Source organism: Nannobrachium achirus, assembly GCF_963921795.1.
Source record: "Nannobrachium achirus genome assembly, chromosome: 9".
Taxonomy (NCBI): Eukaryota; Metazoa; Chordata; class Actinopteri; order Myctophiformes; family Myctophidae; genus Nannobrachium; species Nannobrachium achirus.
The window spans coordinates 28,465,718-28,485,146 of record NC_137818.1 but is presented as its reverse complement, the minus strand read 5'-3'; the positions used below and the strand labels follow the sequence as shown (position 1 = coordinate 28,485,146).

At 40.8% G+C, this 19,429-nt stretch overlaps 2 protein-coding genes across 4 annotated transcripts; one reads left to right on the top strand and one right to left on the bottom strand.

Annotated features, from left to right (window-relative positions):
• On the top strand, window positions 1-9,092 carry pgd (phosphogluconate dehydrogenase). Its single transcript, XM_080733275.1, has 13 exons — window positions 1-125; window positions 1,264-1,339; window positions 1,460-1,639; window positions 2,469-2,534; window positions 2,629-2,747; window positions 2,961-3,027; window positions 3,162-3,296; window positions 3,518-3,707; window positions 5,673-5,803; window positions 6,055-6,188; window positions 7,137-7,236; window positions 7,860-7,982; window positions 8,527-9,092. The coding sequence occupies exons 1-13, from the start codon at window positions 118-120 to the stop codon at window positions 8,644-8,646; spliced, it is 1,449 nt and encodes a 482-aa protein (XP_080589401.1). The 5' UTR covers window positions 1-117; the 3' UTR covers window positions 8,647-9,092.
• Window positions 9,093-12,926: 3,834 nt separating this feature from the next.
• tardbpa (TAR DNA binding protein a) lies at window positions 12,927-18,069 on the bottom strand. Of its 3 annotated transcripts, none has more exons than XR_013962334.1 (7): window positions 17,258-18,069; window positions 16,393-16,559; window positions 16,154-16,294; window positions 15,576-15,746; window positions 15,349-15,469; window positions 14,381-14,542; window positions 12,927-13,606 (listed from the first exon to the last, which is right to left on the bottom strand). XR_013962334.1 is itself a non-coding variant. In XM_080733404.1 (5 exons), the coding sequence occupies exons 1-5, from the start codon at window positions 17,496-17,498 to the stop codon at window positions 14,996-14,998; spliced, it is 1,194 nt and encodes a 397-aa protein (XP_080589530.1). In that variant the 5' UTR covers window positions 17,499-18,069; the 3' UTR covers window positions 14,424-14,995. The 3 variants fall into 3 exon arrangements, 1 of the variants encoding a protein (XP_080589530.1); XR_013962335.1 differs by having other exon boundaries at window positions 15,385-15,469; XM_080733404.1 differs by lacking the exon at window positions 12,927-13,606 and having other exon boundaries at window positions 14,424-15,469.
• Window positions 18,070-19,429: the final 1,360 nt, after the last annotated feature.

The following is a 19,429-nucleotide window of genomic DNA, read 5'->3' as shown; positions in this document are numbered from 1 at the left end:
TTCAACAACGAGGAAGTAGCCATGGGGAAGAGAGGAAGCCTCTTATAAATAAAAGAGGATTGGTTGCGTGACGGACTGTCACTTCACTGCAGACGGACAGCGGACGCATCGAGCACCATGGCACAGTAAGTTCCCTTTGACTTTTTACATTTTGATTTAGACTATCGCTGTTGTTGATTCGTGTTAGTTTGAGTGTTGGAAGTCTGAACGTAACACTGACAAAATAAACTGAACTCACTTCTGCGTTAATTGCACACGTCGTTTATGTGATTTTGGGTATGGTTAAGCTTTGGATGGCTAGCTAACCAGGAACGATGGTCAGATGGTCATTCTTCTTCAACAGTCTTGAAATGACATTTGACATGAGAACGTGATACTTTGAAATGTGTAGTCGGTTACACACAGCTCCAAGGCTGGCCATGGATACTCCCATTCATTAGGGTGTCGCTCTCCATTCCGACATGTCGCCAGAGCATTTGTATTTCCAATTTCCAATTCTGCTCCACTACATCTCGGAACCAAATATTGTACATTTACTCCACTACATTTAGTTACAAGTTACTTTGCAGATATAAATGATAATATTATAACACATACATAAACCACTTTAGCCCTATTTTATAACTAGGCTATTTTCAAACATTTTGCACTTTTGATTTTGGTACTTTTTAAAGTATTTTGATGCCAATACACATACTTTTACTCAAGTACATTTTGAATTCCAGACCTTTACTTGTAACAGAGTATTTCTATATTGCAGTATTGATACTAAAAACATTTGAGTTCTTTTTCAACCACTGGATTTGAAAAACGAATAGGGAACAAGTACAACAGGTGGACGTCCCATCTTAATGTGTCATGTTGCAGGTCCCCTGCACTGTGGTAGCCTACTGGACTATTGTTTTGCTACAAAAACAATATCACTGGATATGCTATGATCCTTCTCCCAAATGCTGATACCTGTATTTTTTGCAAAGACAATGTTGAACTCTTCCAGGTCCCCAAACAATAGCTGTAATGTATAAGGATGTTTTTGCACAGCAAAACATGTTCATATCATTGAGCACATGAATTACATGCTTTTGTGACAAAACAAAAGTTGCTGCTTTGTCTCTATCTATATTGGTGTAAATGGTGCTAAAGTTGGTGTGCCAGATGCACCACACACACCCATTTTATAAATATGATTAGATATCGATATCTCTTTCCTCCATCTCCTCTGCTATACATCAATTTATAAATATGATTTTATTCCTCTCACAGAGCAGACATCGCACTGATTGGTTTGGCTGTAATGGGCCAGAACCTCATTCTGAACATGAATGACCATGGCTTTGTGGTAAGCTATTTAATTATGTAATACTTATTTAGCATTCATACTGAGTGCGTCTCCTGAGCCATAGGATGCATTCTAAACCTGGTCCTTTGCTTTCTTCCCCTTCATCCGAACCCTTCGCAGGTCTGTGCTTTCAACAGAACCGTGTCCAAGGTGCATGAGTTTCTGCAGAATGAAGCCAAAGGAACCAAGGTGATCGGTGCAGAATCTCTGGAGGACATGGTGTCCAAGCTGAAGAAGCCCAGGAGGATTGTGATGCTGGTCAAGGCTGGCCAGGCTGTGGATGACTTCATTGATAAACTGGTCAGTGGAGTGATGAGTTGTTACTGATCATGGTGTTCTCTTTTAGTTTGTAAATTGGTTGTAAATGTACACCGGACACAATGCAAATACATTTACATTAGTAGTCTGATGATCAGATCTCTGCCTACAGTACTGATACATACAGTATGGTGACGGCTTGAACGTTAATGGCCTCTGACAAAACTATGCCCACTATGAAGTCTTTGGATTGGTTCTGCAGGGCAGTTATATTTTAGCCCCTAGATGTCACCAGATGTATCGGTATCGTATGTCTCTATGATCATCCAATCTGGCAAGCCATCGTCAAAGAAAGGGGGACGCCCACTTGGTCTGTCCCTCTTCCTCAGAAGCGTAAGCTATCATGACTCTGTCTCGAGAGAATGATGATCATCTGGCTGTGACTAGCTGGCTGGTGACATTGTTCAAGACAAATACCTGGTGAAATCTGAGATGAATCAAGGGATAGCCAAAAAAGAACTACCCTCATCTTGGGATTTAAGCCTTTTCTATTGATGCACACATTAAAGTCTCATTTCAAGTCGCTCTTATTGAGAATGTCAGTCAAGTGCCTAAAATATAGTGTAAAATAGCAATAGGGGTTCTAAATGTCAGGTAAACTGTAATACATTTGGCAGCACTTTTAAGGAGGATTGAACAACTTAAAAACCAACACTTAGGTCTAAAGCCATTTTTTTAATGCCAAGTAAATTTGTTTTCATAATACAGTATTATAAAGTTGTGCTTTACAATAATGCAAATGTTGCTGAATTTATTTTCCTCTGTGCATTTTGAAAGTACTTAAGCTCATGCAACATTTGTTCTACCCAAGGTTCCTCTTCTTGAGACTGGGGACATCATCATTGATGGGGGCAACTCTGAATACAGAGACACAACAGTAAGTCAGAGAAATTGATTACCTCAAGGCATCCGTCTTTATTTCTGTAGTTTACTGCATAGTGTTTTCTGACTGACTGTGTGTGTGTGTTTAGCGGCGGTGTAAGAGTCTGAAGGAGAAAAATCTACTATTTGTGGGAAGTGGAGTCAGCGGTGGAGAGGAAGGAGCACGCTATGGACCTTCACTGATGCCAGGAGGACATAAAGAAGCCTGGTGAGAGACATAAAATAATGCTGTACTGATAATTCAATTAAAGTTGTAATGGGACTGACTGTGACAAAGACAATACGGATACAAATATGTTGAATTTAAACAATTCATCTCCAAAAGGTGGCACAAGTGTTTTATTTTGCTATGCAGAATATGTGCCACACTGAATGCACTCGGTGAGCTTATCGCTGTACGGTTGTGTTGTTTTTCTCACAGGCCACACATAAAAGACATCTTCCAGGGCATTGCTGCCAAAGTCGGAACGGCACCATGTTGTGATTGGGTCAGTGAAGTATTATAATATTGTTGTAGAACCATGTACACCTCTCACACATACACACACAAGACTGGCTATGGTGTGGATATGATGATGGTAAATCATCTTTTTAATTAGTTCTATACTCCTTTTTTCCACAGGTGGGTGACGAGGGTGCAGGTCACTTTGTGAAGATGGTTCACAATGGTATTGAGTATGGAGACATGCAGCTCTGCTGTGAGGCCTATCACTTGATGAAAGATGTCCTGGGCATGGACCATGATGAGATGGCACAGGTAAGGGTGTCTCAGTACAGGATAAATGCATGGATATATAGTTTTCTAAGGTTATGAACGCGGCTTGCATGCCCCCACCCCCATTCAAGACACAGCCCTGTATATGTTCATATCAACAGCCTTCTTGTTGTCAGTTTTATACTGTCATAAATACGATATGGTAAAGTCACCTGTCCTCTTTAATCACTCAGCTCTTTACTTTTGTTTTAAATGCTAAATAGACTTTTGACAACTGGAACAAGACAGAATTGGACTCCTTCCTCATTGAGATCACAGCCAATATCCTGAAGTACAAGGACTCGGATGGGACACATCTACTTCCAAAGATCCGCGACAGTGCCGGCCAGAAGGGGACAGGGAAGTGGACTGCCATCTCAGCCTTAGAGTACGGCACACCCGTCACCTTGATTGGTAAGAGAGAGGAGGTGGTTTACTGTATTCTAGACAAGGAAGTAGCTATTCCTGTTCTCTTCCTCCCTGGCTGGCCATTTTCAGTTGGAGGGCATGTTTCTGTAAAGTATTGTACATCTGTCATGCTGATGTGACAAGTAATTCTGTCAACAAACTAATTACAGTGTAATAGAGCTAATGGTCACTTTCTTTGCTAATGTTTAGCCTTGGTAGCCAGCAGTATGGTTTGTGAACTCCAAGAGACTGTGATCAATGGACTGTAGGGCCTTCGCACCCTAAGAAGATTTGAAGGCTTTGCTAGTAGCCTGTTCATCTGAAATTACATAAGTGGGGATTTGTCATTTGCCGTACTGGTCTTTGCTGTGGCTAGACAACGGTTTCATAAATATAGGCAAGCTGGGATTTTAGACTGACAGATGTTATTCCAGGATGTAGTTGTTTAATACTCAAGACACAATGCTTCAAACTAGATGCACTCCTAAAACTGTTTCAACAGTCTCTCTCACATAGTAAGTGACACAACGTGCTTCTATTGGATGTTTGTATCACCAATCACAATTTAAAAAGTTCAATTTGAGTCAAATGAGAACGTAAATATAATGGATGTGGTGATATATATCATAGTATCTGCTGTACAATATTATTATGGTAAAGGTCCAATCAGCATTATAGCCTACGAGATCAAACGGTAGCCAAAATGTTTTTCACTGTTATTATAATTTTAATGTTGGGGATATTCCCCTGCTATGGCCTCTAATACCAGTCGGTGCCGGGGATCTAAAATGAGAGGAAGAGCGAGTGACAGTAGAAAAGGATCTATTGTGTGAGAGTTGAGCCAGTGTGTGACCATGGGAAGGCAAGGGGATAGGCAGGCTCAACAGTCTGCATGGCTGGATTTCCAGCCTCAGTAGGGATGACATTCCACACCACGATAGGTTGTTGTGACACAGTGTATTTTATGTTCTCTTCCTGAGGAAGACTTCCTCCTGTCATAGTACTTTTCTCTTTTTCACAACTCTGTCCTCACCACTCACTCTCCCTGTCTGTCCCTTGTCGTCGTTGCTGTAGCACGTTTTTTTGTGTTTTTGCAAGTCATGCTTACTTAAACATTTCCCGCCTCAACTTAACCACTTAAGCCCTATATCCATTTGAACATTTTACAAGGACTGTACCTGCCAATTCTGAGCTATTGTAGTATAGGAATTGGGCATTTAATATAGTGGAAGTTAACGTCTTTTAAATGTGGCATGGCAAGTCAGTCTGCTTTTACTATAGTGCTGAGTCATGGTGATCCTCTATTGTCTTTACCTTGGCACTTTATCAGCTCCGTAAGGTACTTAATGTCAGCCTTGTCTTGGCAGAGACGTGATAAATACTTGAAACGTTCTTGCATGAAAGGTCAACCATTGGCACACCAGTTGTGCACAGCTTTGGCTTTCTGGTCTAAATGCTAGCTTATAAAATCTTGTCTTTAGTTTACAACCATCCATAGCCATCCCAACCACAGACTCTTTCAGATGCTGGCAGAAGTGGCTTCGCAGCCACAAAGCCACGGGCACTGTGCTGCGAAATGGCTACTTCCACCAGACAATCAGGTTTATGAACGAGCAGACCAGGAAGGAAGAACAATAATAATACGTTTCGGAACGGCTAATCTCTCCCCCCATCTGTGTGTGAGGGAGGGTGCGTGCGTGCGTGTGTGCGTGCGTGCAGAACACAGAGGCTGTCTTGCCCTCCAAGGCAATCGTAGTGGGGGGGACGACGATTTTACAATTGTGTACTGGTATACAAGATGTAGTAATAGAAATAATAAAATCTTAAATCCGTTTGCAATTCACTGTTCATTCAAATTCAAAGTATTTTCTTGGCAGAGAGTGCAGCTGCTGTGTACAGCTCTTACAACATGTGATGTACTCAACCACCCTAACCCTCCAATCCATGCAACTCTCCTTGTCTGTCTCTCAGGGGAGGCTGTCTTTGCCAGATGTCTGTCTTCTCTGAAGGATGAGAGAGTGGAGGCCAGCAAGAGCCTGTCTGGGCCCGAGGGGGTCAAGTTCAGTGGTGACAAGACCAAGTTCCTGGAGGACATCAGAAAGGTAGAGCATGCACATCATTGAATATTTTTGAAGAAAGAAAAGTAAATCCATTATGGCCGTCATTAGTCAAGCTGTCATTAGTCAAACTTGCACATTGTCAGGAGAATATTGTGACACAGCCAGGAATGCATATGCACAGCACTGTTAAGGCTCACTTGGGATGCTTGAACTGGCATGTTCAACCATTCCCCTTTCCCTCTTTAAAAACGAACCCAAATACATATTGTTTCTTTATTTACATTTTATTTCAGGCCCTCTACGCTTCCAAGATAATCTCCTATGCCCAGGGCTTCATGCTACTGAGACAGGCAGCCAAGGAGTTTAGTTGGTCCCTGAACTACGGTGCCATCGCTCTGATGTGGAGGGGAGGTTGTATCATCAGAAGGTACAGTCCAGTGAACACTGGGGCATACAGTACTGTTTCTTCATATCACACCATACTTTGTCCTCTGTCTTGTGCAACCTCTGTCTACAGCTGTCTCTTACTTACTGTACTACTGATGGTGAAACTATGGTTATGCGGTTTTGAAGAAGGTTTGATGAGTGAGGGAATTAGTCTTCATTAGTCTGAATATAATTTACAGTACTTTGTTTGATAATAATTGTTTTCTTTAATATCTCATAAGGTTGCTCTTCTACTGACTTAATAAATTAGTCTGTAAGAATACTAGATACATGTAATTGTACTCCCCATATACATGTTACTCAGTCTAATACCAACTGTAGTCATCGCCAGATTTACAATTCATCATCAAATAGGTGTTGGAGAGAGAGCCAGCTGTACAGTATGTTGTAATCCTTATTGAGAAAGTGGCAAGAAAGAGAAGATAAGGTTTCCTGTCAAATGAGGACGAGAGAGGAATGGGGAAACATCAGGTTCTGAAATGTGTTCTATACAGTCTGTGCAACCTGGCAAACGTGTTGCATAAACCTAAAACAAACATGACACTCCATTATGACTTCTCATAATCTGTTCTGAAGCAGCTGTACATTTTTGTTTCAAAGGGCAATGTGCTCAAGCTTGGTACTGTACATTCTGCAAGGTTAAGTTGAATGGACAATGAGTCTTTTGATACACTAGTAATAGTTTTTTCGAAGCCCATCTCCCCCACTGAAAGAAGGAAAATACTGTTACTTTTTTTTAACATGCAATTTCAATTAATAGCTTATTTAGAAAAAACAGGGAGCAAAAAGTAACAGGATTCTGTTATAAGAAGATTTTGAGATGGGGGTGGGGGGGGACTTTTTTTTAATTATTATAAACAAAATTAAATGCGCTTCCATATTTTTTGCTACTGTTGGCTAACATCATCTGTTTTCCCATGTCCACCAGTGTCTTCCTGGGGAAGATCAAGGAGGCATTCGACAGGGACCAGGACCTTACGAACCTGCTGCTGGACAACTTCTTCAGTAATGCAGTACAAGAGTGCCAGGTAGGAGGAAGTGGTGAATGGCCAAATCACCACAGGCAATTTAGCAAGAATATTTCCTCTTACAGAAATGAGGAGGAAAACCATAGTACTGCAACCATTGATTATCTTTGCAATTATTCTATTACTTTGTCTTTTTTTTTTTTTCAAATAATTAAACCCATTTACACAAACAAATTCAACTTTTCTTTATAATTGATTAAATCAATTAGTCTGATTAACCACTTAATCCTTATTTTATATTATAGATAACGATATGCAGCCCTATGACGACATGGAGGGTGCATAATTTATGTTTGCCTCAAAAGCCCCTTTTGTCTAATTATTACTTCATTAGACAACTTCATTCGCAGTCATGACCAGAATTGTCCTATACAGCCTAAAGGGCTCTCTTACTACAGATGGATGGACCTCCTTATATACAGTATCTAGTGCGTTTAAAAATAAAATGTCAAGTCTATTGACTTGTCGGTACAGTAAATGCCTCTGACAAATCGACTTGAGAAATTGTAAACTACTGAGTTGTTCACATCCCTAATTGCAGTCCACCATAATATAGGTTTTTGGGGAATTGTATTTGATTCATTGTGCATCTAACCATGGTTCTGTTCCCATTCTTGCTGTAGGTGTCATGGCGCAGGACAGTGAGCACAGGAGTCGAGCATGGCATCCCCATGCCCTGTTTCACCACGGCACTTTCCTTCTATGATGGCTACAGACATGCAGTGCTGCCAGCTAACCTTCTCCAAGTAAGTCAGTTGAAAGTGGAAGGCTAACCCTGTCTGAACATATGGCCAACTGTGGGGAATGCATGAGATTAAAATGATCTTGTTGTGTCAAGTAGCTGGTTGTAGTATGTCTGTTTTGGTCCTAGTGGGCTTTAAGACTGGGCCCTATCTTGTGTGGCGCCTTATCCCTTATGCCTAATCTTATTAGGCTTTTTGTTTTTTGAAAAACATTTTAAAATAGACTTTTTTAAATGTTTTTCAAAATAATTAAAATAAATGCCTAATAGGCATTCGGGATAAGGTGCCACGCAAAACAGGACCCTGTGTGTATGGTATGAATTGCTATATCCTTGAGCAGACTTACCAACGCTGAGCTGTCTATTTAAAACCTCTTAGACAAACCTGTTCAGAGCATTTAAAGCCAGTTTAAGAAATGTATTTCTCCTTTCTCACCTGTTTGTCTGTCCGTCTACAGTATATCCTGCAACTAATTGTCTACCATAACAATTTACCTTTTGGAAATCATCCACAAACATTAATTGTACCTTCACTATTCTCACCTTAGGCCCAGAGAGACTACTTTGGAGCCCACACATACGAGCTGCTGTCCAAACCTGGCACCTTCATCCACACCAACTGGACCGGCACTGGTGGAAACGTGTCCTCTTCTTCCTACAATGCCTAAGGTGCAATTCCACATCTTGTGTGTACACAAAATAAAATAAAAAACAAGACTGAAGACCAAGGAGCTGCCTTTTAAAGCATTTCCATTACACATTCCTTCTCTCCAGACAAACCTGAATATTTTATCACCCAACGTATCCCACTTGAAAACCCAAATACAACTTGTATTGTTTCGAAATATTCAAAATAATATTGTTACTATTTTATTTATGATGTACAACTGATGATGTGTACTCCTACCACTTTGAATTAATGGAAAGTGTTCTGATAAAGGGCATAAAGGGCATTTTTCTTGCCAGTCAGTAAAAAAAAGGTGTCTCCTTCAGACCGGTTGTATGCTGGCTAACAAGCTAGTTGTCACCAGTCATGTTTGGCTCAGAGTTCAAAAGGTGACCATTGCACTGTACTGTATTAGGCTAAATAAAGACTTCAATCCCTTTATAATAAGCTTGTATGGTTCTTACTCCCTAGCCAGGTGCAACAGGATTGTGTGTGTGTCTGTTTTATTCTTTATATAGCCAGGAGTAAAATTAGGCAGCACCTGACTTGGCATACCTATGTTTCTAAACTGTGTAATACCTGGTGTCTAAATGATCTGCCTAGTCAAAAACGTTGGGTAACAGTAGGCTCAGGCTGGTCAATTATTTCCCCCCTTCAATAATACCAATTAGATTATTTCGATCCTCATCAAGAGTATCAACACACTGTAATTACACACTGTAATCCAACATTTTCTTCTGGTTGATCAAAAAGGCAAAGGCTGAAAGCTTATTCTTGGTATTGTATTTTATATAAATGTAGTTATTGTTGATTAGTCACCTTTACGAGGTATAACTTTTAATGGTCCCCAAAATCTAAATCCCCCAATATCTTCTGTTCGTATTGGTGAAGGTGTGTACTGGCAGGTCGCTCAAAACCCGAGTGATCACCAACTGAAGCATATTGGGGGGGTTCTGGTAGGGGGAGCAACCCACATTAAATTGGGCTATTCATTGCACAATCCTTAGAAATTATTATTGTAAAGGTGACTTAGACATTATACCATATTGTAAAGGTGACTAATCAACAATAACTTTATAAAAAAATAATACAATAGGTATTAATGAAGGGGAGAAATAATCTGTCTGGAGTTAACTGGTCCTACATTGGTGCCATGTATTGGAGTCTCTCAATCTGTACTTGCAGTCAATGTCCATTAGATGGCCCCTGTGGTTCTTGGTTCTTTAGGTTTTCCAATAGACGGGTTTCTTGTTTACAAACATTGAGACTAAATGCACAGCTGACTGTATCATGTAATCAATTCCGTCCAATCCCCAAACCTGTTGTTTTGGGGAGCGCTGGTTTCATTGGCTAATTTTGGGGAGCGCTGGTTTCATTGGCTAATTTTGGTACGGACCCTGCGCACGCATCTAGTTTTATCAGTGTTACGTGGACCAGAAACCCGTCTATAGTATCTGAAGAAAGTAGCCTTGCCGTCCAAAACGTTGCTTTTCAGTGTCGCACTATAGTATACTGTATGTGGTTCTGTAGATGCCACCAGGCACATGAAAGTAAAGTTTGGACATTTTAAAACAAAGGTTACAACTAATGGTAACTGTAGTTTTAAAAAAGTTGTCAGTTCCTTTTGATTTCATGACAAACATAGTAGTGCTTGTAAATCATCTCAATAGCATTTTGAACATGTATGCAGATGGTAACGGACCCTTTCTGTTGGCAGCAGACTTTACGGCCAGCCCAGAATTATCTGCTATGATAAAGGATTAAGTCCTTTTGTCAGTTTTGGGATGAACTGGGAACACAAATCAGTCAAGGAATGTTAATGACTGTGGCCCCCATGTCTGTCCAACTTGACAAATTGTAAAAAATAATGTAGTTTGAGCATGCAGGCAAAGCGCAACAGGACCGGCAGGACAATACCTTGTTTTTATGGCTTTGCAAGTATACATGTGTACTCCAACCACTTTGAATGGAGTGTTTTGACATAGGACATTTTTCAAGCAAATTGTGGTCTCCTACAAACGGGTGATCCTATCGCTAGCTAACAAAAAGAGACACATGCAGGCAGCAGGACCAGTATGGTAGGACAAGTCCTCTGTGTTTCTATGGCCTTGGCCTCTCTTGAGCTACTTTCACATCACATTGCAATAGTAAAGGACATCAGAGTTTCTTACATTGTCACAACTGTAATTAAACTACAAAGCTTCACAGAAAAGTGCACCTGCTGCTCCTATAGTTTTGGTCTCTGCAAGGCCATTGTGTTTTGGATACCATTTGTACTTTTCAACTTTTGAGGAGTCCACTAAGGCAGTAGTTCTCAACCTGTGGGTCGGGACCCCCCAAATTATTTTGGGGAGTCCTCAGATGATTAGCTTAATGTGCAGCATTGTTTTCTCACTCAACAGTAAACAAACCAACATAAAGTTTAAAAGTATAGAGGGTTTATGCACATTTCTAAAGTGACAATTTATGGACTTTTTAATGCCTCTAAAATGATAAATTAAACTAAAGGCAGAAATTGTGAAAATAGCCGATCTACATACTCACGCCTCGCAACTTGAGGCGTTGTGAGCATGTAGATCGGCTATTTTCACAAACAGTGCTCGTCAGGGTGGGGGGTTCCCCAGTTAAAATATGATTAATTTGGTGGTCACGGCCTGAAAAGGTTGAGAACCACTGCACTATGGAGCCACTGAAGCCAAACCAGTTTTCTCAAATAATCCATCGTTTGGCTGTTCAGATTAGAATTTTGCTCCTGAAAGTGCACAGTAGATAAACAAATGCAATTTGTATTAACATTTTGGCTAAACGAACCTTAATTTTTATGAAAAAGGCTGGTCCCAGCATAATTTTTACTGACAGTCCCATACGCTCCGTTTTTAAAAATACATGTCTATATTCCAGTGTCCCTTGTTTGATTCAAGCGATCATTCTCTACAATTAAGCCCTAATAAGAGAGCACAATTTGTTATGAGGGCTTACTAAACAGGGGTTATCTCGCTGACTAGTACAGATGATGGTCAGAGTCAGACAAATTACAAGGGACAAATTACACCATCTATATCTGAATTAATGGCCATTAACCACATGCGCAATAATGGGCAAAACATTTGAGGAAAATAACAGATGTACAAGCTCACTAGTGTGGGCTTGTATTGTAGAGATTTGGTGTAGAGGGGGTAAAATGGAGGGGCTAAGTACAGACCCAGTGAATGAATATTTATATATTTATAAATGTGGGTGCCGGTTGCAGAACAGAAAGACGGCATTGTTGCATGTGCAATATCTTTAAATGCAATAATAGAAAATCGATCCCCAGCTAGAATAATTAAATGATAGTTATGTGGCAGAATGGATGAAAACAGTCCAATCAGCTTTTGATCTTAATTTGTGTATCGCTTAAATGTATAAATTCCCCATTTACAGATCTGTGGAAAATTACATTGCTCTGCCCAGCCAGTAAACTAGTGTAACATGTATATTACCTAGGTTTGTCTCTGCACCAAACCTGCTGAATTGTACAGCAGAACTTGAATGGATTTGTTTTGTAACGAAGAAAACAAGCTGCCACATGACTCCTGGCATCAACTGCCTAATTGGACCTCCAATTAGGGCTGCACAATTGTGAATTTGACCAATAAATAGTCAAAAATTAATGATCATTACAATATCTTACAAAATAGTCTGGATTTTAAGCATAATCATGTAACCGTGGTTGATGACATCCAGCAGGAATACATGTTTTACATCACATTTATTAAACTAGTTTCAAAGCATCTTCAGACTGTACTCCCATTTCTGGCTGGTAAACCAACAGGACTTCAAAACATATTCCCAGGTAAATCTTCAGGAACTGAGTGTATATTTTCTAGTAATTTGTTCAATAAGGTTAACATTAGAAATGAATGTCTTGCATCACATTTTGAAAATCACATTCAAATTGAATTGCGAATTAAATGTCAGCCATTTTAGGGTGTCTTGTTTCGACAATTTATGCAATATAGTGCTGGTGGCACTACATTGCATAAATTAAACGGCAGAGTAGGATAGATTAATTTAGACCCATTTAATACCCATTCGTTCAATCCGGGAAACCCTTGTTACCTTAGCCTGTTTTTCCAGAAACCATCAAGATTTAGAATGTGTTTTACAAATCGGCTACAGGTCTAAAAGGGTTATTTCTATGTAATGTGTATCACAAACTGCCACACCAAACAGACCGAATGGAGGAACATTTTCTTGGCAAATATATACCCCTATCTACATTGAGAGAACAACAGTTGATTAAAAAAGTCAAACTTTTATTTTACACTCAGGACTAAAAAGCTTTCAATGATCAATACACAAGTGAGGATTCCTGCTGGCATGTTCAATCAACAATTATCAAAATTCCCTGCAAAACGGACTCATGTTACACATTCCAACCATGTTACAATCAAGCTCTTAAAATAAAAGAATGAAACAAGCCACTTGATGCCCGGTTGAAATTGTACAGTTGAACCACATGAAAAGAAATTTGTCGGAATAAAATCCTTCCATCGAATTTACAAGTAACAGTGTTTGTATTTAGACAAAGAACTGACAAACAAAATAGCAAACTTAATATAAAAGCCAGGTCTCCATCTAAACAGTTTGGGACAAACAAAGGCATAATCACTGCCAAACAGGAGACATTTAGAGGTGTATCTATACATTTTAGTCCTACATTTGAGGTTAAATTAAAGGTAAAAAATAATACCTCGTCCCAATTGAGTCGTGTCCGTTCTAAATTTAAATAGCGGGTTGTCCGAGTGTTCTTGTTAGTGAAGTTGTTCCTTTTCAGGATTAAGGCATTCTTGCAGCATATCCATTGTTGGTTTGTGCTGGCCCGCCCAACATTGCACCAAACTCCAGTCCTCAGCTTCTCCAAATTTGACTCCAATCTGGATTCAGATGAAAATCTGGGCTGGCCATGTCCAAGGTCCCTATACATGCGAATTAAAGTTTTGGCAGTTCAATTAATGTGGAGTGGAAAAAATAAGTTACTGTAAAGAAGGCAACATACCTAGTCAAATTTAGTTTTTATTTGAGACTTCCCTTTGATTCACAAAACATAGAAAATGCATTCAGAACCACGTCAAACACAAACTTTCAATGGGGACTTGTCACCCACTCGCCACTTCAGCCAGCCACTGAGGTTACACTTGCATCAATACACACACTTCCAAGCTCCCCCAATGCTGTCCACACAAACCTCACCAGCACTAAGTCACATTTTCACACAGAAAGGGGTGATAACAAGGAGAAATTAAAGCACACATCATACACTGCATTCACATCAAGTCATACAAGATAAAGCTACGAGAGGGTACATATACTCATAGCACATAACATTTCACTGCTTTTTTTGTTTTCAATTTAAGCTTGATAGAAAATAATTTGAGAAAGCAGAGACCTTAGGGATCTCAAGAGCTGAAAAAAATGTCCTTGTGATGGTAATTAGGAACACACTCGTACTTGTTTCTTCCTCTCACACTCGCACAAAAGCCACAGGTTCTTCCAACTCTCGCAGGCATTTGGCTTTTAGAAAAATGTTTGCACAACCAGTCCTTTCCACACGTCCTTTCATTTTGCTCTCCCGTTCGCTCACTCACTCTGTCCACTACCAATCCCACTCATTTGATCTTTAAAAAGCGATAAGAGCAGACAAGATTTTCTACATCCATGAAAAGGTGAGAGAAAAAGAGACAAACACCCACCGTCTAACACAGTATATGAAGAGTGAAGCTGTGTTCTTTGATGGCAAAGCATTTACACATGGGAAGAGGGGAATTGATACTGAGATCGGTCGAACATTGATGCCCATGCGGCACTTCCTCCCGGGAAATTGGAAAAGAGTTGCTGAACTGTAGAAGGCTGAACTGTAGAAGAGATTTTCATGAGGGCGATTTCCATAAAAGGTCAAACAAAAAAATTATACAATCGACTGCATACAGAGATTAAACAATATCAATGCCATTAACATACAGTGGCTGGGCAGCAAGGGGGGCTCATCAGATATTCGTGCATGTTTCAGAAATATATACCTTGCATGCACAGTCAATCATGTCAAAGCAAACATTTTCTCAAAAGAAAAAAAAAGGTAATGTGGCAGTTTCCACTAACAAACTAAACACTTCAACCACTCAACTGGCTACATAATTAGTCACACAAGTATAAATTTCCTCTTAAACAAAATAAAAAGGCATTTCTCTTTCTTAAATAGGAAGGACATAAAGATATGACTAATTTTTCTTCATCCCCCCCAATCATACTTACCAGGATTAGCCTAATGAAGAAAAATAAAATAAAAATAAAGATTAACTCAAAGCTCTCTACATTCCCCAGCTAGAAGACTTGGACTCCATAGAGGTGCCAAAGCCAGAGCTGAAGCCACTGCTAGAAGCCGAGTTAGTGCCCGCAGCCCAACCGAGGCTAGCTGAGCTGGGGCTGCTATAACTGGTGCTAGTAGAGCTATAGGTCTGGTCTCGGGTTGTTGTGGCTGTGCCAGCAGCGGTCGTCTGACCCTGCTGGTTAGCCAGCATACCCATCATACCCCAACTGCTCTGCAGCGCTGCCTGCGCAGCGGCCATCATTGCTGGGTTGAGACCGAGAGCCCCAAAGTTTACCCCACTGCTATTGCTACCCATCCCCCCACGATTAGTGCCATAACCCTGGCTGAACCCACCGGCCCCGAACCGCCCTCGATCCATCATTTGCCTACTATTATTGTGCTTAGGCTCTGCGTTGGAGATGTGCACACTGACACCCTTGACGATAAGGTCCTCTCCACAGAGTGCCTGTGCGACCTAGAGAAGAAGAAAAAAAAGAAAAGCATGGGAAATGATTACGCCAACACATCCTGACCACATGCACGGACACCACAATGCAAGCTGAGATTGAGAGAAACCCCACCTGGTCATCAGCGAACGTGACAAATGCAAAGGCCCGGAATGGTTTGGGGATGAAGACGTCAGTGACCTCTCCATACTGCATGAAGAACTGCCTCAACTCATCTGTGGTCATGTCCTCTGTGCAGCGGCCAACAAAGATTTTACGGCAACGCATCGGCTCATCAGGTCCGGCCTATGACAGACAAAGTAATCCTATCAGTTAAGCATTTTATCATGGGGTGTAAAAAATACCCACACCACGTTGTGAAGAATATCAAAGTAGAATATAGGCTATGCTGTGGGTACAGTAACTGTAATCCCAGGTTTTCCGAAGGTGGCATACACGTTTCCTGTTCCAGCTAAGTTAGCTATTGGCTCAGCACAGGAGCAGATTTGAACAGGAAATGCATGTGAAAGTGTATTTCAGGTTCAAATCTGCTGCTGAGACAATGAAACGAAGCTATGGGAAAATTAAATGGAAACCGGCATGTTACTTTCTGAAAACGGTTACTACATTTATACACAGCCTATTTTCTCTTGCTACCAGCTATATTGCATGTGTATGCGACAATAAGCATCCTTGACCCTAAAAAGAATTACCTTTGAGTTGGGAAGCTTGCAGTCACACCATCTTCCATCAATCATGTGTCTCTGAGAGATCACTTTGGTTTGTGTCTCATACTCAGTGAACCGAACAAACCCAAAACCTTTTGAGTTTCCCGTCTTTACATCTCTCTTTACCTGCAGGCAATGACATTTATGGGTTATTTATTTATATTTTTTGCATTTATCCATGCAGACTGCCACTGCACATTCAGAGACCAGAACATTTTCATTACCTGAACCATGATGACTTCACCAAAGGTTGCGAAGTAATCTTTCAGGTCTTGCTCTGAAGTCTTCCATGGCAGCCCGAGGACAATGAGATCTGATGTCTTCTGAGGAAAGCCCCTCTTGACTTTACTAGCTGAGGCAGCATCCATTTCATCCATCTTCCTTTTGTTGTCTATAAACAGAGACAAACACCAATCAACAACACTCAATGCTAAACTGATAACAAAATCCTCCATGTTAATTTATGCATTTGTATCTACAGTTTTAGTAGCCCACACTTATACAAGAATAGTAAGTGCTTCATTGTGATCAGCTGTGTACAAAGAAATGAACATGACAGCTGGAATGAGGTAGGTCTTCAAATCCATGCATGGTTGCATTCCTTTTGCATTTCTAACTCGAGTGTACAAATGTAACAACTAAGGGTCCATTTGGTTAAATTTGAATGTGTTAAGCGACAAGCGTTGTACATTGTGTGACAACGAATACAAAACACTTTTCCCCCCATCACCTTTAACATTGGGGTCCGGGGACCCCAGGGGTCCTTGAGGGAGTTCCAGGGGGTCCCCAGCTATATAATAGTTAGGAACCAAATGGACCCTTATGGGTCTGTAACTCAGAGTGTACACTGTTACATTAACATTGATTTTACAATATAAATTGGGGTCTCAACTAGAAATGTCATCAAATGGGGGTCCATAGCCTAATGCATGTCAAACTGGGGGGTCTTGAAGTTAAAATGGTTTAGAATCAATGCTAGAGCCGTACAAATCTACGTTATGGGGGTCTCTGGCCATATCTTTTCAAATGGGGGGTCCGTGGGCTAATCAATTCGGGGGTCCTCATGGAAAAGGTTTGAGAACCACTGACCTTTAGGGTAATTGACGACGTACACCAGGTTGCCCCAGTCAGCCTCTGGTGCATGCAGGACGCCTTCGACCAGGCGGACCCCTCGCATGCACTGGGACTCGGGGCTCCTGTAGCGCAGGCCGCACGCCCCGGGAAACTGGGCCGCTACTGTCGACAGCAGAACGGTGCCGTCATCCTCAGAGGGGATCTCCATGGGCTCCTCGCTCTCATCTTCGGCCACCCGAATGTACAGCTCTGCCATGTCGGCGATAGAAGCGGACTGGAGTGGATGTGAATTAGCGTTTACACACGCGGGTCTTCTGACTCAGAAAGATTGGACACCAGATACGAGTGAGTGTCCAACACGAAGTGAACAACTTAAGCTAATTTTGGCTACTCTGAAAAACAAACTGCGGAGCAACAGAAGCGAGAGGACGCAGCTCGGACTGGACACGGAGTGTGTGAGGCACGGAACAATGTGTTAGCTTACGTTCGCCACACAACTGTTTAAATCCGATATGTGGCGGCCATGAACGACGGCTGTTTCTTCTTCCCTGCGTACGTACAGCGCGCGCCACGGACCGATGAGCTAACAGGCTAGCCGGCTAATGCTAATCACCACCACCGACACGCTGTTAAAACAATGAATGGGCTTCACGCTTTGTTGCCTGCCCTCCTCGACAAAATGCAACAAGTCCTCGCCGCAACTACACTGGCCCGCTCGTAAATAAGCGACAGAAACGACGTTTTCGTCCCCGACACTCCAACCTTTAGGATAAATGCTGTGTTTTCTTTATTTGCACTGCTGCATGAAGCGGCTAACCTTCTTAAACAGCAAGTGGCTAACAAAATGGCTGCTCTCCTTGTAGCGGTTACGTCATTGAGTTGGGAGGAGGGCTCATAGAGTTCGACGCTGGTGAACGCTAACCTGGTGAAATTGCATACCTGCCGACGCTGGTGAATGCTAACCTGGTGAATGTTAACCACTGTCTAAACCTAAACCCAAACCATAACCCTAACCTCAGTAAAACTATGCCTAACCATAACCCGAGTTATAGCCATGTAAAAACAAAAACAAAGAAAACAACAACAGCTTATACCTGTATGATAAGGTTCTCAATCTATTTTATGTATTGTGTCTCCCAAAAACTCCCAAAAAAACCAGACCGGTTTGTTTTATTCATTAGTTGAATGATTTAATCTGTTACTGTAAAGATGGCACTCTTGGATTCCTTAATTAATTCGTTATTCTACAGGTGCGCAAAGTTCTTCAAAAACAACCAAAGTTGTCTATTAATCAACACCCATTTTCGCCTGCGTTTCCCATAAAAGAAAATAGAAAAGATTGAAAGGAAGAAAAAAATGGCAACCTAAAACAAAATAACAAAAACACGTGAGGCCTTGTGTAATTTTTGCACATGCTTGAATGCTCTTGTCCTTCCTTTTTATTTTATCTCCTCCTTTCATCACTATTGTTGCATTCCTTGTATTTATTGCACACATTTGTAGTTTTTATACCATCAATGTATTGGGAAATGGAGACAATTTGATATTTGTTTGATATAACAATTTAATACAATATAGATGTGCGGCCCGGGGGCCAAATGCGGCCCGATGCCAAATTTTATACGGCCCTCAGCTTCATTCCTAAATTGTACTATAAATGGCCCGCCAGCACCATCAAACAAGAATATTTTATAGTATAATTTGTCAGGATTCTTTGTTCCCTGTTGTTTCATTCTGAAGGGGTCAAAGAAAGGCTATTTTGTTGTATTTTTTACCTTGCACATCTGGTTACATCAGTACATGAGTTATTTGTGTTTTGTTCAGAGCACACACCTGACAAAATACCATTAATATTAAATATTGATGACGATAATTAAATAGAATATTGTAATTGCGATGCATGTGTATGTGACTTTGTTATGGTCCGACCGAAAGTACATTATGTCAGGAGATAGTGTCGGCCCTTGGGTGTTTTAATATTTTCTAATGTGGCCCCCTTTGAAAAAAGTTTGGACACCCCTGTAGTAGGCAAACAACAGGGGAAGGGGAAAAAGCCACTTGATGCTTGATTGAAATTGTACATTTGAAAATAAATTAGTCTCACCATCAATTACAATTAATAGTGTTAGTTATTTAGACAAATAATTGACAAACTGTAGAATCTTTAAACACCAATCAATCTTTATT